Genomic DNA, 23,219 nt, shown 5'->3' on the forward strand with positions numbered 1-23,219 from the left:
TAACTTTAGAAGTACAACATTGATTTACACAAAAAGTGCCCCTCAAACACTTAAATTTAACTTTTTGTGTCAATAAAAGACCATTGATGGATCATTGGATAAATCTGAACTTACAGTACAAAGGATTTTTATGATGCAAGCATTGGCAAGAACAGAAAATGGATGAATAAGCCTCCATCATTCAAATTCACTCCTTTGAGTCTTATTAAAATGCAATTTTACTTCAATTAAATCCAGCCAGGTCATCCAATGTCGACCCCGTATGTGAGTGTAATATGTTTTGAGAGTTTAATCGATGACATCATCATCATCACTGAGCGACGAACCCAGACGACCCTCTTATACATGGGCTGGTGTTCTATATTTGTTTATCTACATTTTTACCAAGAGTTCATAAATATTAAACATAACTTAGAGGATGCAGAATATTTATACTGTGTTTATGGGGTGGAATCTGTGCTAGTGAACCATGATGTTTGTTTCCGTCATGATGTCTAAAAGGATTCATGACTAAGAGGTTTCCAGGCTCTACATGCACCTGCTCTATCAGCCAAGGGGGAAGCAGAGGAAGCTTCCACACACAGGGACAACTGGGAGACTCAGAAGTCAACATCAAGTGAGGAGACCACCTGGATGTTAAGTGGACTTATTTTTGTTCAGAGTCACAAAGGATGCTGTTTTAGCAGAGAGAGATTAAAAATAGCTGTGTTTCTGTGCAGCTGTGTGTAATTTTCTATAGAAAGTGGACTCTGAATTTGCTAACTTGAAACACAAAAGATTTAAAACTTCGATCCCATTGACAATTAAATTATAAGCAGCTTTTATTTTCTCTGATTCAAGTTCAAACAAGCAGTATCACTTGATAACAACAGTCAGTTGATGGGCAAAGGTTCCACACTGGTTTATATCACTGCTATGGTTCACATAGTTATCAGTATCACTTATTTATGAGAAATTATAATTCTGAAGGCTTGTTTGACTTTTGAAATTGTTGTTCAAGTGATTTACCCCCCAAAAAACTCCCGTGTAACAGTTTTAAATTATTTTATCCGGAACTTTGACTTTTAAAGTAAAGAGTGAAGTTTGGAGGGAAAATTGGCGGAACTGGCAACCCGGTACCGGCCCACCTGTAGGCGGCAGGTTAGTTTGCACGGAGCCGGACTGAGACGCCAGACAGCAGCTACCACACGTGGAGGAACGCCAAGAAGTTGACACACCTTCAGAATCTTTAGTGTAAGAATTACTAACATTTATAACTATCTTATTGTGCTTTTTATTTTCGTATTTCGTGAAATTAAATAAATAATGTATACATAAGTAAATCCCGAGTTAGCTCATTTAGCCGAGTAGCCTTCGTTGTATGCCCGAACCTGCGTCCATCTTAGTTACAGTCTCAATTGAAGATGTTTTTCCAGCCAGAATTCATAGTAAAACATTCGCTTTAATGTTTTGGTTTGGTTAAAGTTTACATTCCGGTGTAAATGTCGCCAGCGAGACTGTTTGCACCTTTACCTACAGTAATGGCCCCCTTAGTTCGCTAGTTGTCGGTAAACTTGCTGCGTCATGGCGCCTCTTTGGTGAATTTGACCCGAAAAGTGTCATTAGTTAACAACTTAACCGCGTACAGACACACTGGGTATTGATGTAGCGAATTAGCAAATTATTCATAATTGCAGCCCGACTTTGAGACGATTATTGAACAGAAAGTACAAGCCAGGTGACAGTATTTAGCTTGAAGCACACGGTAGCTCGACAGTGCGACGCAGAGGGACTTGAACGTCTCATTAGGGTCAAACTTAAATCTGGAAATTTACTACTTATTTTTCCCTTCCAGGAAATTAAAGGATGGATGAGTGGAAAGGAGAGGTGCGTCAATATTACCCACGAATAATGACCGACTTTTGTGTCTCTGATTGTCCTTTCACACCTGTTTTAAATGTCTCCATTAACAGGAAACTGTAGCCGCCATTATCCCCATCAGCCACGACTCAGGTGAGCTGCTGCCTTCACTGACACAACTACATTCATGCTTGTGTTGTCCGAACAGCTATTGAAAATGCTAGATTCAGCCGTTAGATTTACTATGATGAAAACACAAGTTATATCTTGTAGATCTACAGGCTTATGCAGAGTGCAGATCAAACTTCTGGTTGCCATGGATATGCACGGATGGCAGATTTTGTGCTCTTGTGACTGAAGACTCTCCCTCTCTAAACCAACATCCAATTTTTTCCTTCTCTGTTTGTCTGCACTGGCCACACCACGAAGTCTACTTCTTCTAACCCGCTGTTTCTCCACTATTGGTCATAGCCTTTATCCCATATTTGTTCAGTCAAGCAGAATCATCAGGGATAATCTGCACACAGTGACAAATGTTTCTGTGTTAAGGCACAAATGCAGGAGACACCTGGAACAGCAGCAGTAATGGTGGTGGTGGATTTGAGCGAGGTGAGGCTGGAAAAGGTGTCCACTTACACTCACAACCACTAGATGGCACTGATGGAACCATAACTGTCTTTTCTTTGTCTGTCCAGGCCATGGTGGAAGAGGACGAGGAGGAGGATTTAAAAGTGCATTCTCTTCAGGTACTCATGCATCTCATGTCTTCAAAAGAAAAACATTATATATAAGTGTATATACACATTATTGAGAGATGATATATATATATATATATATATATATATATATATATATATATATATATATATATATATATATTAATGATGGCACTAATAATGTTAGATGTTGCTGCTGTGCTAGACAACATTATTTTGATGCTTTGACTTTGCTTTATAGACAAAGATGAGAATTGGAATGGTAAGTACTGACAGCTTTACATTGACTACTTGTGTTGCCTGAGGCGATGTTGTTACTGTGACCGGTTGTTCTTAGATAAGGACGCCTGGAACAGCTCAGAAGGCGACAGCACAGGAGGCGGCTTCAGTGGCTTTAGTGGCAGAGGAGGCAGAGGTGAGATTCAACTTCCCCAGCTTGTGTCATCTCTCCAGCCTGTGAATTCCTCTGACACGTGTGAAGTTGTAAATCTAATGTCACTAAACTAATGTGCAAATGTATCATCAGTACAAGTAAAACGCTGTTGACATTAGCATGTTTAACTTACCAGGGCGTGGCAGAGGGTTTGGCATGGCAGATGGCACTGAATTGGATGGTAAGTTTGAAAATGTCGGTTCCCTTTTACAGGGTTTCTCCTCATGCTTGTTTTAGGTCCAAGGTGTGGGTAGTGAAGTGGCTGGGGTTGAGGGGAGTTTCACATCATTTTGCTACTTCTATTAATTCTAACTGACTTAACAGGACACGGAGAGAGGGAAAATGGTGAGTGCCCAACGAATTACATTTTGTTGTTTTTTCATTACTTTGACAAGTGAGGTTGCCTTTAATGAATATGATATTTGAACAGGGCACAGAGGACGAGGCCGTGGAGGAAGAGGCGGGGGCAGAGGATTCAACCAAGGTATTTCTGAATTGTACCATTTTCCTACATGATAAAGCACAAAGCTGTTTCATTCCAAATGTTATTTTAAATAGAGTGGTTCTCAGGAATAAACATTTTGTGATCCGTCCTTTGGGTCATGTCAAAATTCAGAACTTTGGCATTCTAGTCTGTAAATTCAGCATTGGTGTTTTGTTTATGTGATCTTAAAGTTGTTAACCTTGATATGCAAATTAGTCATGACCCCTTATCTGTCAAGGTGGTGATCAGGGAGGAAGAGGAAACTTTGGAGGAGGTCTGAGCCACGATTTGATCAGTATTTAATGAGTAACTTGATGCTGATGAATCAAGCGTTTCTCTGTCTCATTCTGCAGGCTATCGTGGAAAAGACGAAGAACTCTTCAATAGTAATAAAGGTTGAGATATTCCTCTTTATTGTAGTTATTTACCTTATTAGACCAAAGGTTAAGAATATACAGTATTTGAATGATGAGTACACATAATTGTTTGTAAAACTAAAAACCTTGAACTGTAGGTGATATTGGTGTGAAGTATAACACAGATGTGGTTGTGACGCTTATCTGATACAGACAACAAAGAAAACAACGATGCAAACGAGTATGAAAGTAAGTTTGTCCTGAATATGTGTAGCAGACCTGCATTATCACCTCCAGCACATTTTTCACCCCCACACTCATGTATGCTGTGATGTCACAACCACAGAGCCAAGGGTCACCTATATTCCTCCGACGCTCCCTGATGACGAGGGCTCCATCTTTTCCCAGTATAAGTCGGGCATCAACTTTGACAAGTATGACGAGATTGTGGTGGACGTTAGTGGCTCCAATCCACCGCAGGCCATCATGGTAGGTGGTGCAGAATTTTTCAGTCCATTGACAGAACTGACCATTTCATTATCAATGTCAAATATACACCAACTGTGTTCCTGGTAGCCACTTGCTGCCTCCTAAATTAACCAGTGTAGTTAGAAGAAGCTTTAAAAACCTGCTGTTTTGAAAACTTTTCATCTCCAGACGTTTGAAGAGGCAGCTTTATGCGAGACCCTGAGCAGAAATGTCAGCAAGTCCGGTTATGTGAAGCCGACCCCGGTGCAGAAGCATGGCATCCCAATCGTCTCTGCTGGCAGAGATATCATGGCCTGCGCCCAGACTGGGTCCGGTAAAACGGTGAGATACTTCTGAAGAATCAACCCGAGAGCTGCAATCTTGACCTCTGGGTCTTGCTTAACTGTATCTCCTTTGTCCAGGCTGCGTTCCTGTTGCCCATCCTGCAGCAGCTGATGGCCGACGGCGCGGCTGCCAGTCGCTTCAGTCAGCAGCAGGAGCCTGAAGCCATCATCGTGGCCCCAACAAGGGAGCTCATCAACCAGATTTACCTGGAGGCCAGGAAGTTTTCCTATGGGTATGTTGAGATTAAGGGTTTGGCAAAGTAACGCAGACATTGGTGTAAGGGTGGTCAAATATAACATCTTATGAGATGATATGTCAGTAAGGGATGTTCACATCAGCCATTAAAAGCTGATTAATAACCACCTAGTGTTCTGAAATGTCTTTACAGAATTTTTCCGCACAAACACATCCTGCAAAAGCCATGTACAGTAAGTACTTGTTCTACTCTGACCCCTGTAGGACCTGTGTGCGTCCAGTGGTGGTTTATGGTGGAGTCAGCACTGCATACCAAATGAGAGAAATCTCAAATGGATGCAACGTGCTGTGTGGAACTCCAGGGAGGTTGCTGGATATGATAAATAGAGGAAAGGTGAGTCTCTTGCATCCAAGTGTTGAGGGTGCAACGCTGGGAATCTCTGGGAATGATGTGATTCAGTTCTGGCTGTGATAACAATTCTCCTGGCACATCACCTCCAGGTTGGTTTGTGTAAGGTGCGGTACCTAGTGTTGGATGAAGCTGACCGTATGTTGGACATGGGCTTTGAACCTGACATGCGCCGCCTTGTGGGCTCCCCTGGTTTGCCGTCCAAAGAGAACCGTCAGACCCTGATGTTCAGTGCCACATACCCCGAGGACATCCAGAGGTATGCTTCTCAATGCACAGCACTTTTGACACGACAGCACTTCTAGAAACGACCCAAATCGATTGTTGCTAACTGAACATGGACGCGTGCTTCTATAGGATGGCAGCAGACTTCATGAGGACAGATTATTTGTTTCTGGCTGTGGGTGTGGTGGGCGGAGCCTGCAGCGACGTGCAGCAGACTTTCATCCAAGTCAACAAGTTCTCTAAGAGGGAGCAGCTCCTTGACATCCTCAGTACCACCGGTAATGCCTCTTACATCCCCCAACCAAATACCAAGTTTAGAATATTTTGTTTTATATTTCAAATCAGTTCATGGCTAACGTGGGTGTTCATCACAGGAACGGAGCGCACCATGGTATTCGTGCAGACCAAGAGACAAGCAGATTTTATTGCCGCTTTCCTGTGCCAGGAAAATGTCCCGACCACCAGCATTCACGGGTAAGTCGAGGTGTCGTGGCAATTTCCAAAATGATGCATAGACAGTCTGATGATGAGCTTTCTTGCGGTGTAGTGACCGAGAGCAGCGAGAGCGGGAGATTGCACTGGCTGATTTCCGTTCTGGCAGATGTCCGGTCCTGGTAGCCACCTCCGTTGCCGCCCGTGGTCTGGATATACCAGATGTGCAGCACGTGGTCAACTTTGACCTCCCGGACAACATCGACGAATATGTTCACCGCATTGGAAGAACTGGCCGCTGTGGGAACACGGGTAAAGCGGTGTCGTTCTTTGACCAAGGTTGTGACGACCAGCTGGCTCGATCGCTGGTCACGATCCTCTCAAAGGTAAGAGCGCCACCTGAGCTTGATTTTAAATGGGCACAGCCAGTGTTGAATGGTTTCCAATGCTTTGATGGTTGACAGGCGCAACAGGAAGTGCCTTCGTGGTTAGAGGAGTCTGCATTCAGCGGCCGTGGGAGTTCAGGGATCCACCAACCAAGGAAGGACTTTGCCTCTACAGACAGCAGGAGGGTAATGCCTATGAGGAACATTCTTCTACCTGTAGCAGAGTTACAAAGTCACAAGAAATGTCTTTCTCTTTTAAAGAATTAATTAGAATTAATGAATAATCTTTAATCTCATGCAGCATTAGAGAAGTACAGTACATAACAGCAATATTGGTTGGCTCTCAGACCTGGAAAGTGGTTTAGGGTTCTTGTCTGGTGTGTCCCTGTGGAAGTGATATCGGTGTGCCTGCTGTCCTCTGTCCTCAGGGAGGAACTCTCCAGCACAACGGCAGCTCTCAGAGCCAGCCGGCTGCTCAGGCTGCAGCTGATGAAGAAGAATGGGAATAGAGCTGCAGCAGCACAGCTCACAGCTTTGACCTTTTTCCCCAGGTGTTTGTTTTGTAGTTTTACTGTGATTTTGTATGAAGGAAGAAACTGTTTTTCTTTGGAGAAAATTGTGCAAATAGAAATGAGAAGTGGGGTACCACTTATGTAAATTCTATTCACTTACCAGTCTGCATTGACAGATGCACTATTGTGAAACTTTGATTTATATATTTGATATATATTGTGAAACTTTGATTTATATTGCATTTAATGTTCTTAATTTGGGGAAACAATTAAGTCAAGTTAATTATGTTCTGTTCTGTTCAATCTTAGTGACTGTAAATTACAAATTGTTGTTTGAAGCAAATTGTGCATTTGTGTTTTTTCTAAAGTACTTTCTCAACAACATAAGTGTGTTCATTACTGCCTGCATTTGATGAGTCGAGTGTCAATTTCATTCAGATGCACTGACGCTGTTACTTGGATGAAACCTTGGTAATCCATCTAATAAATACTGAATCTGTTTTCTTTTATATCAACACTTTGTCTCAAGACTGAATTAAAAACAATGTCTTATTACTTGGTCTACTACAGGCAACCATGAGAACGCATGGACTCCGCCTACATTGCTTTAGACCAATCAGGATCCAGGCCGGCCTGTTTGAGCCAATCATATCTCTCCAAGCGTTCCCGGATCTGATAGGTCATTTTTCGGTTCTCCTTTTAAACAAGTGTGTCGCTTGGTGCTGCTGGATCTGCAGCCAAAGCGAGAAACATCGACTTAATCTCACCACAAAGCTCATTTATCGACTAAACAACCACACTAGCGTGGTGGTTTTAACGATGAAAGGAGCCGCTAAACGCAAGGTAAGAGCGGCCAAAAGATCGAACGAAACTCCGTGTGGAAAGTTTGTTTTTAGCATTTGTCTTGTTTCGGTGGCTAACTTAGAGCTGCCGTGACAAGCAAATAGAAGAGTGGAGCGGACTGTGAATGTGTTAAACTTGTGTTGTGTTCAGCGTGGCTAATTTAAACTTAACTGAGTGGTAATAGTGACAATTCAGTCTAAAATGCAGCATATAACCGTCTCGCTTGAACATTTTTAACACTTTGGAGTCACACCGCCTCCACTTGAACACGATCTAGACAGTCCAGTCATTGTTGACATCATGGGAAAAGACTTAACCTATAGGTGTGGATAGGTAAGGAAACTAAAGTATAACAAAGGGTAAATGAGGCAATATTGAAGATGACTCACTTTTCTAACATTGCAGCCTGAATCTGAGTAAAATTGTGTAAATATTCCAAAGGTGGGAGACAATCATTGTTTTGCAGTGTTTTAAATTAAGTTTCAAGCCCTGAACAAGTCATAAAGGGCCCTGGGTAGTAGTTTGAATGGTGCTGGATATCAGCTGTGGGTCCATTACATGCGCTTTGTGATCGTCGTGTTCTGGTTGTACAGGTGTTGACATCTGGGAGGCTGACTGGAGGAGTGAAAGGACAGCAAACTAGAAGACGGTAAGAACACTGAATGAATGAGTGGTTCTAATGTTGCTTTTCCGTCTTTTTATCTGCTCGTCATCTTTAAACAGGAATGTAAAGAAGGTACATATCCTGCTTTACGCTCTTGTGGTCTTAGTGGAGTAAAGCCAGTTCAACATCATTTTGCCAAATGCATCAAAGCCACTCACCACTAACTAATGAATGTTCATGCTGTTAGAGTGACTCCAAATGTGGCGGCCTACTCCCAGCCGACCTACTCGCCGTACTCCGCAGAGTCTGAAGACCAGGTAACCACTGAGGACATTTACAACCATCAGTAAATATCCTGTATGTTGTTGGTGTCCCCGACTTTTCACAGCCCTTGTAGAATCCTATATACAGTCATTTTGGCATGCTGAATGCTTCTCCATATGTAAATGGGAATAGTTCAGAAGTACTCTTGAGCAACTTCATCCTGAAAGGAGAAATTGGGCCCACTAGAAGGCACTTTTTCTGGGTAAGGACAGTAACTTTCGCCTTTCAGTGGACAGTCTGAGTTATGGTCTTTATATCAGAGAACCTGGAAGTCCCCTTAGTCATCTAATCTTTATAGTTTTTCCATTTTAAATGGCACCATCTAAAAATACACCTAGTATATGTCTACTTGTCGTGCTTGAACTGAGTTTTCACTTCTAATTCCTCTCCCCTGAGGTCACCACACTTCATAAGGGGCTGGATCGCTGTTCTGCCTTGCTCAACGGCATGCTTCAGGCAGAGAAGGCTGGTAAGATTAATAGCTCATAATAAAGATGGGCCCTTCCTCATTTCCCAATTATTTTTGTGGGGACTCTGCTATGTCTAATGCTGTGTCTTGTGTGTTTGTCTGTAAGTGGATGTGTGTGTAGAAGGCAAGCCAAGTTTTCCCAGAGCAGCGAAGGGTGGAGGAGCCAAACCAAAATCATCTCTCGCCCTAGGGAAGAAGACCGTCAAGAGACCACCAGCTGGTAAATAAATCCATGGCCAAGACTACTGAACCTTTACCACAGTAAACACAATACATTATTCTAGGATGATTACAGTTTTAGTCAAACAGTCTGTGGATTCCAGATCAGTGGTCCAGCAACAAATGACTGGGCACAAGTGGAAAAGGTGTGATAATCCATACATGTGTCATGAGAAAAGCAAACTAGATGCCTTTGTTTGTATGAAGAAGGTCTAATGGAAAAAATGAATGGGCTGGTGGACAATATTGATGCAAATTAGCCCTGTCACATAAGATAAGTAGATAAGATACTTTATTCATCATCATGTTGCATGCAATTCACAGCAAATCACAACATGTCCCTTTAGGTCCACCTCCAAGCCAGAGGAGCTCTCAGTCTGCACGGTCCTATCCAGGTCTCAAACCCATCCATCAGTCCAGTCCATCTAAACGAGACTCGCCATCTCCAGCTAACGTTCACCATGAAGGACACGCCACAGCTCCTAAGAGGCTTCAGCCCGCCGTGGCAGCTACACACCACACCACACCTCAACCTGAGTACCCGTCTTCTGCCGTCTCTCTGTCCCAGCCGCAGACCTCCCTCCTTCTGTCTATGTCTCAGTCACATTCTCAGCACCAGGCCTCCTCTCACACAGACCTGCCTCCTTCCCCTCTCGCTCCACATCAGCCTGGCTACAAAGCTCCACGTCCTACGCCTTTGCCGGGTGGAAATCAAGGAAGAGAAGATGATGAGTGTGTGCCCGTGAGGGATACGAACACGGAGTTATACACACAAAAACAAAGCCGTGCCACAATGGCGCCACACGCAAAGCCGCAGCCAGAGGATGCACAGGTAGATGACGTCCTTCAGGGTGCACAGAGTGACCTCGGTGCTTGTTCAGGGGCCTGCACTGCTGAGACGGAAGGGAAGCTGAAGACGCCGCAGCATCTGTTTGGAGAACTCAAGGCTCTGATTGCAGGACAGGGTAACCCTAAATCTGATACGTCTTGGTGTTTGTTAATATCTATCCCAAACTTGGTTGGTTTTGGAGGAGGCGTGTTACTTTGAGATGTTTTGTGTGTGTGTGTGTGTGTGTGTGTGTAGGCAGTGTAGCAGAGAGGTTGCTGTGTGATCTGGAGCACGCTGTGTCCTCGTCACCTCTGAGCGTTGCCCGTTCCGATCTCCTGGCTGAGACTGAACCGCTCCTATCGTCGCTACTCAGCCAGAACACTCAGCTGCGCAGGTAACAAACTGTGTGTGTGTGTGTGTGTGTGTGTGTGTGTGGATATGATGGATAGAGGTACAATATTTAGCAGTATTTGGTATAAAATTTGATTTCACAAGCATGGGGAGAATCATGCACTGCAACTTTAAACACAGACTTTATAATTTATATCAGCGATTAGGTCTTTAGTCAGAATGAAGCAGTTTTGTGTGTGTTTGTTTGTGTTTCAGGCGTGTGGGAATCCTGAACCAGCAGTTAAAGGAGCGGGAGAGACAGCAGAGGCTGGAGACACACTGCAGCTCAGAGGGTAAAACAAACGGATAAATTCTGTACTTTCTCAGTTTATTACTTTGAAGGCATCAAAAAGGCATGATGTGAACCCCCCCCCCCCCCCCCCCCCCCCCCCAGTGTTGCTCCTGCAGGCGGAGCTCACCGGACTCCAGGATGAAATGGCAGAACTACGGAAAGCCCTGCAGGACACACAGACCCAGCTGGGAGTCGCACAGACGGAGAACATGCTCATCGTGACAGGTTCACAGTACAACACAGCAAAATCCACAAATCCTTAACTCCATGATGTGTTGTGAGGTGATGGCAAAATAATGGTCGACTTAACTGCTTAAGGACTTTTCAGTAAGACAACTGCTGGGTTTGTGTGTGTGTGTGTGTGTGTATAGATCTGAAGGTCACCAGAAGCAGATTGCTGGACAGTGAGAGAGAGAAGAGCGAGTTGGCTTTACTTGCCCAGCAGAGACTGGAAGAGGTGCAACGACTCAACAGGTATGGGTTGAACTGGGTCTGAACTGGCCACCAGGTCTACATCAGTCCTCCGCCCAGTCTTGTCTGCAAGCCTTCTTATTCCTTGCTGTCATAGCTGCCTTGATTAAGCCTCAAGATCTCTCTGCTCTTTCCTTCTGTCGTCTTTTTTTCATCAGGATTCTTCAGTGTAAGAATCAGTCACAAGGCCCAACAGAGGTGATCAGCCTGGAGTCAGAACGTCTGCTGACACAGCAGCGTTTCGATCAGTATCAGCACGGCCAGGATCCATCAGAGTCCTCAGTCGAGCGCATCAGCCAGTACCTGCTGTCGCTGGGTCAGCCGGAGCCCACTGAGCTGGTTGAAACGAGAGAACTGCAGGGAAACGAACGTGTGGCTGCAGAGAGAGACACCGCAGGTGCAGCCCGCTTACCTGCAAGACGCCTCGACTTCTCACCCTCTAACTGCGATGACGAGCCTGTGTCATGTGACTGGAGCATCGGCTCAGAGACGACCTTCAACACAAGGGACGAGATGGCGTTCAGAGATGGCTTAGCGGCCCTGGACGCGAGTATCGAGAGTCTGCAAAAAACTATAAAGATGGATTTGGGAAGGTGATACATGCGTAGATCCTCACACACTTTTCAGGCTTGTATTTAAATTTTTGGCTATTTTAAGTGATATTTAAGAATGTAAATAAACGATGGAGATGAAAAAGCCTTTCTTTCAAATCTTTCAAATGATTTTTTCCAAAACATAAAAAGTAACAGGTGATAACTAGACCACTATCATATCAGTCTAAAAGTCCAAAACCAGTCTTTGGAAAAACCCTTGCACTGTGATCGACTGAAGAAATCCAGGAAGTTTTTATTGTATTTTTTTTACCTTATAATTCGAAAGTTATGGGCCAAATTTTTCCAAAAGTCGTATTTACTTCATTGAGGAGGTAAATATTTATGTAGTTTAATGTGGGATTTGTGGCTTGTCGCTTTTACTTTGAAGGCCGGAAACTGGTCCGGAAGTAGTATTTTTATAACAAACAGAAGCTACAAATCTGGACTACGGCCCAAACGCAACAGTTCCACACACAGCACCGCGCTGTAATCAGCCTCTGCACGCGGCCTGTTCCGGAGCGGAGAGCGGGCAGAGGAGAAGACGATGGCCGTGTGGCAGGAGGAGACGGAGGAGCAGCTGGTATGCATGGTGCAGGAGAGACCCGCTCTGTATGACATCACGGAGAACGTGTATGCTAACAAAGTGCTGAAGACACACCTGTGGAGGGAGATTTCTGATCGCCTGCGAGTGTCAGGTAAGCTCCAGAACTTTCTCTCTATTTGACCCGCTTGTTCGGTGATAGCTGATGAGCTGATTGGACGCTGATGACGTGTGGCCAGCTGTGTGGCTAACTGTTAGCTAACACAACTGAGAAGCCTCCCGTGCTACGAATGCTGCAACGAATGTACTTTAAGGTCTTTTAACATTGTTCATTTGATTTATTGTTTACTCGTAGAGGCGCATGTTTTTTATTTGTTTGCCAGTGTGTCAAAACGCCCCAGGCAACTTAAAAAGAGCGAATTATTTAACGAACGCTAATGTAAACAAACAAACAAGGGGGCGTGTCTCGGCGGCGCTAGTTTAAATCATGAATATTTATGAGTTATTTTGTATAATAATGACGCTCACGCCGTTGCTAAGTAACAGTACGATTGTTTTCATGTAAAAAAAACAAACTTAGGTGTTTTTAAAATTTTAAAAATAGACTTTTTATGACATGTCAAAATTCAATATATATGTTTTAAATTACATACAAAAATGAACAACAATATTTAAAAGAAAAAAACTTTTGTATGGAAGAAGTACCAAAAAAGGAAGTTAAAACCGAGAATTCAGTTGAACATGAAAGAAAACGAAATGCCGTTGTCATGCAGCTTCACCATGGTGCGTTTCAGAGAAGGAGCTGAAGAAGAGGTGGCAGTCTTTACGGACCCAGTATATCCGCTATAGGAAGGCCGCCATATTGGGGAGCTGCGGGGCCGTAAGGACCGGAAGGCAACAGTGGATCCTGAGCCGCCTGCAGTTCTTAGACCCACATACGAAGAGGAAAGAGGGCTGGACCGACCTCAGTACCAGAGTAACTAAGTCTAACTAAAACTTGACCAAAAAGCTAGACAAAAACTTTTATTATGACGAGTGTTATTGTCACTATCGGCACCATGTGTCATTAAATTGATTTAGTAGAAACATTTGAAATATCACAATGGAAGTTTAGTTTAAAGTAGTGGAAATACATTGATTTAGATCAGACCGAACCTTTACCATATCTCACCACATGATGGCAGTAAGGAGTCACTTATTCAGTCATTTAGTGCCTTGTAGTGGACAGTGTGGACCTTGACTTACATAAACAGAACAATGCACCTCTGCTAATGTAATGTAATGAGTTTTGTGTTTTTGTCTTCAAGGAAACATCATCCGATTTCGATTCACCTTCAGACGGCACTAACTACATCAAGATCGAGGTACAGCCGAGCCCACCCAACAGTGACACCCCGTGGGAGCCCCCCTCGGAGGAATCCTGCGTGCCTGAACCGGAGCCGAGGCCCTGCTCCCCCCTGGAGGAGACCACCGCAACGGTAGGAGCTGAGGAGGCGCCAAGCCCCCTCAGAGAGGAGCTGTGGCCCTGCACCTCCAGCGAGTCCAGTGCCTCCAGGCCCTTGGCGAAGCGTAGGAGGACGCAGCTGGAGGAGCCCGTGCCTAACGAGTCCACGAACCTTATGCGCATCATTTGCTCGACTCTGGAGAGGATCGTTTCTCACGTGGAGCAGACGGACGATATCTCCAGGTACTGCAGGAATCTGGAGAGCAGAATGAGGAAGCTGCCTGCACACCTTCAGCCCCATTTCCAGCACGAAGTCGACACTCTGATATACAGATATCTGACTGGAACTGATGGACATGGGAGTGAGAGCGGGATGTAAATCTAAAAATCGGTTTTGGGTATTTGTTAAATGTATATCTGCTCCGTGTTGAGATTGTTTATGTGGTCCGACTTTCACTACTGTGACTTTTAATTCCTGAATGGGTTAGATACTAATCAGCACTTTACTCTACTTAAGTAAAGCAGGAATACTACAATTCTCAAATAGTATTAGTTGTAAAATGTACAGTATTATGTGGTAAGTACAATATTTTGTACAGATTAGAATTTTATACCGCCAGACAAATGTGTCGCAAATAGAAAAATAGTAATTTAAGATGATTACGTTTTAAAACAAACAGTGCATTCACTCTTACATTGTTTTTAATGTCATTATCACTTGCCATATACACCCAGTCAAACACACTGTGACATCATTCAAACCGCAGCAAAGCCTTGTTTAGTTTTTTTGCATGTTAAGTAGTAGTAACTTGATTCAATTCACTCAAATTATAGCATCAGAAATCCATGTTTGTTGGGGCTAATGCTCCTGCCGTCGGCCTCGATCCAGGCACCAGGCTGTGGACCTGCTGCACTGCGGCTGCTCCTTGCTCCCAAATACCATGGTCAGAAAGCACTGTTACTATTGATTATTTAGCATATCAATTATTGACTGATTTACACTGCTTGTTGGAATATTAATGACGTAGTCTATTGTGTGTATGTACTCTTGAGTATGTGTGTGTTACTGCGAGAGAGACAGGTCGAATACTTCAATTTAACAATTCCAACTACTTATTTGCTAATTTTACTTTCTTTTGCTGAACTGTAAACGGTACGATTAAAACTTGAGATATACATTTTTAAAGCAAGTGCCGGTATCTCACTGCTTTTCTATGCAGATCAGACATTTTCACTTTAGATATTCTCACACACAACATATATGATTCACACACAGGTCATTTTATAGCAATTTAATAAAATTGTTTATGACTCAAACTGCAAAACATGTTTATAATAGGAAAACGGGAGACAAACAGAACACGGTTAAGTAGAAAAACAGTCATCAGAAGTAGCAGTGCCCGGTCAAAAAACACGTTGGCACACTGCACAGTCCTGTAGTGTTTACACAAAGATGTTTCCCAAAATGAATACAATGTAAAAAATACAACTTTTACCTTTTTAGTCATCTGCGCTAGAACATAAATAACCAAACTGTCAGAGTTACAAAGCATCGAAAAAAGACAAATCGATACATTCCCTTTGGTAGATCTCGTTTTTCGTTGCCGCGTCAGTGCAAGACTCAGGGCTGCCGTCTTAACGCCAGAATTAAACCCAATCCGACAACCCGTGATAGTGCAAAGCCTGCCAACATTGGCGGTGTACTCGCAATTTGATCTAAATACAAATCAAGCACGCTGGTCTGAATGGGTATGAGGGAAGATGGAAACTAAAGGAAGCTGTAAGTTGTTGGTACAGGAAGTTCCCGAGATGAAACTGGTTGATGTGCGTGCCTCTTGTTCTTAGCCGAGTGATGCCTAAAGGACGGTTGCTGTTCCCGTGTAGCGAAGTCTGCTGAGACGAGGCTAACTAAACTAAGAGCAAGGCCTTTTCATGGACGATGGTGTTCCTTAGGATCCATTATTCAGACTACAGATCTACAGACCTGGTAAATGAACACCACTTAACACCGAAAATGCTCCAACTTCCAAATTAAACTAGTTTGGATGCAATATCGCCCCCAAACTGATGAAATGTTAGCTTCCACCTTTGTGTTGAGTTTTGGACTAAATGCAGATAAATATACGAAAAACGAGCCTTAATAAACGACCTCACACATTCTAGAAAATGCTTGTTTTCCATCCTCTCCACAGTTTGATGAGAGGATGGAGTTTCAGATGGACAGAATGTGTTCAGCCTAGCTTAGCACAGTGAAAGGGAGCAGGGGGTAGGGAACTGTTAGCCTAGCCTAGCTCCAGCAAAAGTGACACACACACATACATTCCAACAACTCCAAAGCTAATCGTCAATACATCCAAGAGTTGGCTGTTTTTTTTTTGTTCCGTGTGCAAACCCATCACGAGGACACTTCAGGGCGAGGCTAACTCCCCCTGCTAAGCTATCTCTGTATTGAACAGTACAAAAGATGGACGGTGGACTTTACGTAAACTAAGCATTTCTGAAACGCGCATTGGACGGTAAAGCCTTTTGTGTTCTTAGGAGCCGTGGAAGAGCTGGGTGGCGCTGATCACGGCCTGGTTGTACCTCTGCTCGGCCCGGATGCTGCTGCTGTACTCCAGGTGGCTTCCGGTGTCGGTCAGGTCCTCCGCCGTGTCCCCGAAGCCGTGGTAATGTCCGTAATGCAGTGAATCCACGCAGTCGGACCCCATCAGGCCCCACCAGGCTGGCCGGTGGGACACGCAGCTGCTGGGGCTCCCGGTCAGGTGCAGGGAGCCGCACATGTCGGCAGCAGCGCGACTGGGCTTGTTGGGTGCCTCCTGATGGGCTGGCAGTGAGGGCAGCCGGTCCGGTGCCGACGGGCCGCTCATGGGCTCGGAGGGGCTCTGATGGTGGCCGTTGGCGATGGCGGCGGTGTCGTCATCTGCCAGGTTAAATACAAAAACAAGGGTGCCGCTCTGTCAGACGGACTCCAACAGCATGAGGACATCAGGACGATGTCTTGGACCTTTGCTATGTGTAAGCTTGCATGACGTGATAATGATGATGTATGCTGAAATGGAAGGTGCAACAGTCCTACCTGAGCTCAGCTCCTGTGCCGACTCCATGCCCGTACTCCCCTGCTCCTCCCCGGCGCCTCCACTCTGCATCGATACGTCCACACCTACACCAACAACAAGGACATCACGCAACATTTGGTGTCATGAACTTTCCTCAGGCTCCCCTATGAAACCCTGACCCTAAATTGCGGTTTCATGAACAGCGATTCTCACCGTTACTCCTGGCTTTCTTTGCGTGCCCAGGCTCCGCATCGGTCAGCAGCCTCTTTCTGTTAGCCGCTCCGTTGACGGGACCTTGGCCACAGGGGGCGCCGTGTCCGTTCTGCGCACCGTTTGCGCGGAGCCCGTTGATCTGCAGCAGAAAGTGGTTTTGGGCATTGGACAGGAGGTGGAAACAGTCGTGGGAGCCCTGAGTGCGGGCCAGGTCTGCTGCCATCAGCCCGCTAGCGTTCCTCAAGCTGGAGGGCGAAAAGGAAGGAGTGAAGAACGGCTTCCTGCTGCTCGTCCCACAATGCCTCATCTCTAGCATCACACTGGCCTACTGATGGACACACCTTTACACTCATCATCATATATGACAACTAAGGACAATAACCTACACTCTCATCTGTGACGTTGCAGTGGAAGATGATCAGAAACAGCTCGCTGTCATTGTCTTCTACTGATTAGAGTCATTGATCTTAAATGTGTGTTTTAATAGGAGTTATCATTCTAGAGATGTTCTGCTTTGACTTAGCAGGTCTGTCAGGCCAGAACCCTCATGCAACCTGGGGCTAAACCTGGGGAGAATCCTCTTGAGCGTACTTCAAGGTAAGTTATACATCTAGTTAGATACTAATATGTTTACAGGTGACTACAAAATTCTTTACTTATGACCTTGAAACGTCTCTCGAAATGTATCAAGACTGTTTTGTAGCCTTAATGGGATTATTTATTCTGGTCTTCTCTGACACTGTACCTGTGTGTAGACCTGTCACTAGTGTTCAGCTTCAGAGACGGAGACCAGCTGTTGCTTTTTGGAAACATCTTTAAAGCTCCACAGCAGCTCCATCATATCTGAAGGATGAGAGCAGTTTGGATCGCTGTTGCACTTTACGATACACAAACTGCAACTGGATGTTCATTAAGTGTAAATCTTAAAGCACAGAAGCTAAATACCTTGATTTACAATCTGGGGACGGCTACAAGTACTTTAACTTAACGACTGACGATCCCCCACTGCAATGCAACAAAGCCTCACATCTCACTCTCTAAAAGGAAATGATACAATAAATAGGTTTGTATTTACCTAAAAATGAACAAAATGATCTGACTTTATTTTGCTTATGTGCTATCTTCAATGTGTCTGGTCAAAAGATCTAAATCTAGAAACAGAAGCTATCATTCCTTCATGATAAAACACAATGAACAGAGGCTAATGTTACACAATTAGAGCAATAAATCAGAATTATACATTGAGCTGAATGTGGTGAACCTAAGGCTCCTTAAATGTTTCCCCCTACAGGCTCTGTGTCCGTCAAAGGAAAGGTTCATCTTCCTCAACACCAGACAAAAGAACAAACTCACTGGTTGAACACTTACAGTAGTTTAAAGGTTGTTGCCACCACTTTTTAGCTGTGAATTTTCTGGCCCGTCTTTAGAGTTTTTATAGGCAAAAATGTCAAATATATGGGCAGTTTGTTTTGTTATTTCCTACCATGAGTTTCATAACAACCCCGGCTCTTAAACATGAGGTTTCGCCTCCTTTTCTCATCGTATTGCGCCTTTTAAAAGTAAATCGATGCCTTTCCTTGTGACTTACAAAAGCAGGACTCGCTCCCTGCTGTGGCACTGGTGTCATGGTTACATACAGTGCATCATATAAGGCCTACATACAGCCCGTTACGTGTAATGCACGGTGATGTAAGTGTGCTGGGCGGCGGCAGCAGGAGGATTTGATCTAAGTCTATGTTACAAAAGCAAAATGAGTCATTATTTGCTGGCGCAGGCAGCATGAGATCTAAATCCGGTTTCTGCTTTTGTCTGGTGCTGAGAGGAACTTTGATTATCAGGGTTGAAACATAGTTAAACGTTAAATAGGTAGTACAATGTTCCTTTTTTTTTTTTACATTTAGGGAAAGAACCTGTAAAGGAAGCATTTCTTTCTCTTGCTATCCCTTCAATCCCCTTGATTCCCTCCACTCTCCTTCAGCTAAAGCACAGTAAAGCTGCCACTGAGACTCTTGGAGCTCCTGGGTGTGTCCACTGAGCTCTGGGTTAGTTAGCTAGCACATGTCTGAGCTTACAGAAAAAAGGGTTAACAATGACTTGGAGGCTAAGCATGCAGGTCTAAACATGACTATCATCATCATAATCACTGCTCTCTTAGCATTAAAACCAATCACTGCAGGAAATACCTCGCCAGTATGCCAGGTTGCAGAAACTGTAGGAAGCGAGAGTGAACACTCATTGCCACAACTGTAAGATGCTCGCTGATGCACTTGTGGCAGATTCTGCAGTGCCTATTTGGATTGCTCCCTCTTTCTGGGATTACTTGAGAAAATCAAGTAGCGTTCAAAATCAATAGCTGTAACACATCAAAACGTGCAGGGTATTTGTCTCTGCCAGCACAATCTTCAAGTTACGATCAACCTTCATTTACATTGAACTTTTCTTTTCTTTTTTTTTTTATCTAAATGCTGAGACAGATTAGGATTAAACATGAAAACAGAAGCACATCACATCATACTGTCATCCTCCTCACTGACTGCCTGTGGATCAGTGCAAACATTCAACCGAGGGAGAAAAGCTCATGTGACCCCGGGACTGATCAACGGCTGCTCGTTTGATTTCCCCTGAACTTTAACTTGGGGGGGCTAGAGAATGAAAATGATCTCAGGGATGAGGCGGATAATTATGTCCCTGTGTGAACTATAAAGTAAAACCTCCAGACTAACATAAATACACACGATGGCGACTCATTTCTTGTAAAGCCGATGTGGGGAGGCAAATGGAGCATTTAGTCTTAATCAATCTTCCACAAAGGTCAAAGGGACGACGTTTCAAAGCTGTGGCTGCACCCTTTGAAACAACCTATTCATTGCTCAAATCAAAGCAATATATTGTGGCCAGTGGCGCCCTCTGTAGGCAACGGGCGGCCTGATTTATAACTTTGTCCAGGGAGGAAGAGAAGGCAAGTGAAATTTAAGCCCCTTTCAATTCTATCATCACACAAATTCCACAACCTGTCCAGGATTGTGATAACTGTAGAAGCTGTGACTTCCGTGTAACAGAAAGACAGTCTATGGTTGAATAGATCTAATTTAACAGGGATCCATTATGCTTGCTTCCATCTCCAATTGAGAAATGGCTTCACCAGCTTATTCCCTTTTTGCTGGAGTGCAAACACTAAACCAGTGGTTCCCAAAGTGAGGTGTGCGACCCCTGGGGGGGGGGCGCAGAGCTACTCCAGGGGTAGTAGCTCTTCTGCTCTATAAAAGGGGGGCGCGAAAGCAAAAGTTTGGGAACCACTGCACTTACACATGAGCTTTTCCACCTCAGCGTCAGATTGAAATGTCTAATTTCTGTCTCTACTATGCAACATCTGAGAAATATGGCTGTGAAGCTGTTTTAAGGAAATACAACACACACACACAGAATCATTGGACATCAATTCTGAGCTAGTAGGCCTGCATAAGACATGGACAGAGAAATGATTACGCTGTAGATGTATCTATCAGCCCAACATCAGCTGATTTGAGAGGGAACTGGATGTAATTAGGAGGTTATCAGTTGTGCAACACTGCAAAAAAAAGAAAAAAGTCACAACCTCTTTAGATTGGGAGAATTGGGAAAGTTGATGGACTATTGAGAAAAATGAGACCTGGATTTAAAGAAATTCAAAAACAAATTGATTCACTAAATATTAAAAATAGAAAAACGTCTTAAAGGATTTTATTTATTTACAAAATCTGTAGTAAATTGATTGAATGAATAACACCCGTGCAAGTACACTATTATGTTCTTTCAATAAATATAAGTATAAAAGTACAATAATGTTGGTAAAAAAAAATCCAATTATAGAAAAGTAAAGCAAAACATGGCTGTCTAGTTCCCTGGCAAACAGCTGATTGGGCTTTAATAGCAGCACAGCAGTAAGGCAACGGATAAGGATTTTAAAAAATGGGATGAAATATGTGCTCTTTCTCCATTCAACAGATTTGAGTGCAGTGAGTGAGTCCTTTCTCTGTAGCATTGCTGCTGTGTCAGTCACAGGCAGAATGGCAGGTTTTACCACGTGGTTGCTGCAGCGCTCTCACGCTGCAGGTTACTTACTGAGGTTTAGCGCCCGCTATCAACAGCACCTGGATGCACTCCAAGCTACCTGAGCGGGCCGCTTTGTGAATGGGAGCCTCACCTACAAGGTCCTGCAGACAGAGAAGGCAAGAGAGCATGGACGTGCGTTACACTGGAATCAATACAGGTGATTAATATATCATTACTTCCTTACTATGAACTCATCTCAGTACACTTAAGCCTCCTTTAACTACTACTACTTCTTTCACATCAGAATAAATCACAAGATTCTTACAGGAATTTGTATGTTTGCATGCAGGGCCTTTCTAAGTTAAGATAAAACTTGATTTATCGCACGGGAAATTGCTGAAAAGCAATTGACCCCGACGTGATTTGAACACGCAACTTTCTGATCTGGAGTCAGACGCGCTACCGTTGCGCCACGAGGCCTATGTCTTAAGGCAGGTGTTATTTCTGCTTGCTGTTGCTAGTTCCATGCTTGATCACACCACAGTGAGTAGAGAGGAGAACCTTCTTTGTGACTTTAAGAGTAACCAAACATCAAATGTGACATCGGATCAGATCTCATTGAAAGACCGACCTGCCTGTTGACATCAGCTCCGGCCTGTGTCAGCCACGCCACACACTGTGGATGTCCTCCAAAGGCCGCGATGTGTGCCGGTGTCTGGCTGAAGCGGCTTGTCACCGCGTTCACCTCGCAACCCATCTGCACCAGCCGCATCACACACTCCAGCTGTGTGTCACACGCAACACAAGTCACCTTATTGTATATAGATTTTGGATGATGGAAACAGTTTTGCAAAAGATGAAGGAAATAAAACATTCATGCAGCTTATAAAGACAGACTGCAGCACTACATCATAGCAAAAATGTATATTATTTGGTCACAACACACATTCTTTAATCATCAAAGCACAACTATGTAATAACAAATTCAATGCCAGGCTCCTTGTGTTGTTCATGGCGCCTCACCTAAATGGAAAGGAGCCATCACTGTTGTCATTTCACCATGACAAGTGGATATTTGTTCATGTTTGGCCAATTTCCTGTTTTGTTTTGTTTTAATTTTTCATTTGGCGCTTAAAGAACCTCTTCCACAGCAGCCAATCAAAACCGTCTGGCATAGCGTTACTTTCCCCCCCCACCCGAGATTCGACAACATTGAGTGATTGGTCAAAAGCTATCAGGTGACTCCAAAATGTCCTACTTTTTTCTCGGTTTTACACGAATGTGACCGTATACTTACAGATTCGGGCATAAATAACCGTACAACAACCCCTTGCGCTAGAACAAATTGTAAAACTTGAGTCTTCGTACATTTTGTCACTTCCGGGATGATTCCTTCTACTTCTTCCGCATTGGCTAAAGACTGCCAGACTACCCGTCTAGTTGTCAGAACACGGGTGGTAAAAACTATCAAATAAGGTCAAGTTCCTGCTTATTAACCCTCCAAAATATCCCTACATCCCGCTAAAACTTCACCTATCCTGTCGCACCAGACCTCCATACTCCAATGAGGTTTTTTAAAAAAGCTTTCATGTTTTCTAGTTACGACACGGACATGCATACGCATTACAGAAAACCTTAACTGAAACATGTGTGCTTCATGGCCAATTCGGCACATATATTATTGAGTAGCAACGCATTATTTTCAGAAAGTATTAACTGTGTCCATTTCTGTCCTACCAGGAAAGTCTCCTAATCTAGCGAGTAACTTAATCCCTACCTGGCCGTAATGAGCAGCCCAATGTATGGGGGTCCATCCGTAGCAGGAGTCCTCCGCCGTCAGATGAGCGTGGTTGGAGAGCTGCTGTAACAGGGACACCAACGCTCCCACATCCCCATCCCGACATGCTCGGTGGACGGGGAACTGACTGGTGAACACCTCGTCGCTGGAGAGACCTGGTTCTAGCCCGACCGACATGAGTAAAGTAAAAGAAATGAACGAAACCGCACGTTTCTCGAAGGTGAACCAGGTCCCAGACGGCAAATAAAAGCGGTTCAAACACAAAGGAAGAGTAGCTAAGCCTCTGTCTGCGCAGATGGAC

The 23,219-nt window shown here is 44.1% G+C and overlaps 4 protein-coding genes and 1 non-coding gene across 6 annotated transcripts; 3 read left to right on the plus strand and 2 right to left on the minus strand.

Annotated features, from left to right (window-relative positions):
* The first annotated feature begins 1,845 nt into the window (after positions 1–1,845).
* On the plus strand, positions 1,846–7,354 carry ddx4 (DEAD (Asp-Glu-Ala-Asp) box polypeptide 4). The gene is made up of 20 exons (XM_076143724.1): positions 1,846–1,866; positions 1,953–1,992; positions 2,389–2,448; positions 2,535–2,585; positions 2,893–2,970; positions 3,125–3,214; positions 3,419–3,472; positions 3,711–3,746; positions 3,826–3,867; positions 4,042–4,077; positions 4,175–4,317; positions 4,486–4,638; positions 4,719–4,873; positions 5,101–5,230; positions 5,338–5,504; positions 5,603–5,748; positions 5,845–5,944; positions 6,018–6,288; positions 6,367–6,474; positions 6,717–7,354. Exons 1-20 carry the CDS (start codon positions 1,846–1,848, stop codon positions 6,795–6,797), a joined length of 1,962 nt encoding a protein of 653 aa, XP_075999839.1. The 3' UTR covers positions 6,798–7,354.
* A 126-nt stretch (positions 7,355–7,480) lies between these two features.
* Positions 7,481–11,957, plus strand: ccdc14 (coiled-coil domain containing 14). The gene is made up of 11 exons (XM_076143914.1): positions 7,481–7,643; positions 8,237–8,292; positions 8,495–8,564; positions 8,968–9,040; positions 9,147–9,260; positions 9,607–10,224; positions 10,344–10,482; positions 10,695–10,771; positions 10,873–10,995; positions 11,142–11,244; positions 11,400–11,957. The coding sequence occupies exons 1-11, from the start codon at positions 7,620–7,622 to the stop codon at positions 11,836–11,838; spliced, it is 1,836 nt and encodes a 611-aa protein (XP_076000029.1). The 5' UTR covers positions 7,481–7,619; the 3' UTR covers positions 11,839–11,957.
* A 184-nt stretch (positions 11,958–12,141) lies between these two features.
* LOC142993136 (uncharacterized) lies at positions 12,142–15,018 on the plus strand. Of its 2 annotated transcripts, none has more exons than XM_076143801.1 (3): positions 12,142–12,529; positions 13,149–13,351; positions 13,683–15,018. In XM_076143801.1, exons 1-3 carry the CDS (start codon positions 12,379–12,381, stop codon positions 14,196–14,198), a joined length of 870 nt encoding a protein of 289 aa, XP_075999916.1. In that variant the 5' UTR covers positions 12,142–12,378; the 3' UTR covers positions 14,199–15,018. The 2 variants fall into 2 exon arrangements, with proteins under 2 accessions (XP_075999916.1, XP_075999917.1); XM_076143802.1 differs by having other exon boundaries at positions 12,149–12,529; positions 13,170–13,351.
* Positions 15,019–15,096: 78 nt separating this feature from the next.
* Positions 15,097–23,214, minus strand: ankrd10a (ankyrin repeat domain 10a). The gene is made up of 6 exons (XM_076143799.1): positions 22,898–23,214; positions 21,752–21,904; positions 21,190–21,281; positions 17,089–17,333; positions 16,896–16,979; positions 15,097–16,739 (listed from the first exon to the last, which is right to left on the minus strand). The coding sequence occupies exons 1-6, from the start codon at positions 23,093–23,095 to the stop codon at positions 16,354–16,356; spliced, it is 1,158 nt and encodes a 385-aa protein (XP_075999914.1). The 5' UTR covers positions 23,096–23,214; the 3' UTR covers positions 15,097–16,353.
* Positions 21,529–21,600, minus strand: trnaw-cca (transfer RNA tryptophan (anticodon CCA)). The gene has a single exon. It is a non-coding gene; the product is annotated as a tRNA-Trp (tRNA).
* Positions 23,215–23,219: the final 5 nt, after the last annotated feature.

The sequence above is a fragment of the Genypterus blacodes genome, unplaced genomic scaffold, assembly GCF_046128005.1.
Source record: "Genypterus blacodes isolate CSIRO-AG114 ecotype Tasmania unplaced genomic scaffold, CSIRO-AGI_Gbla_v1 ptg000027l_1, whole genome shotgun sequence".
Classification (NCBI taxonomy): Eukaryota; Metazoa; Chordata; class Actinopteri; order Ophidiiformes; family Ophidiidae; genus Genypterus; species Genypterus blacodes.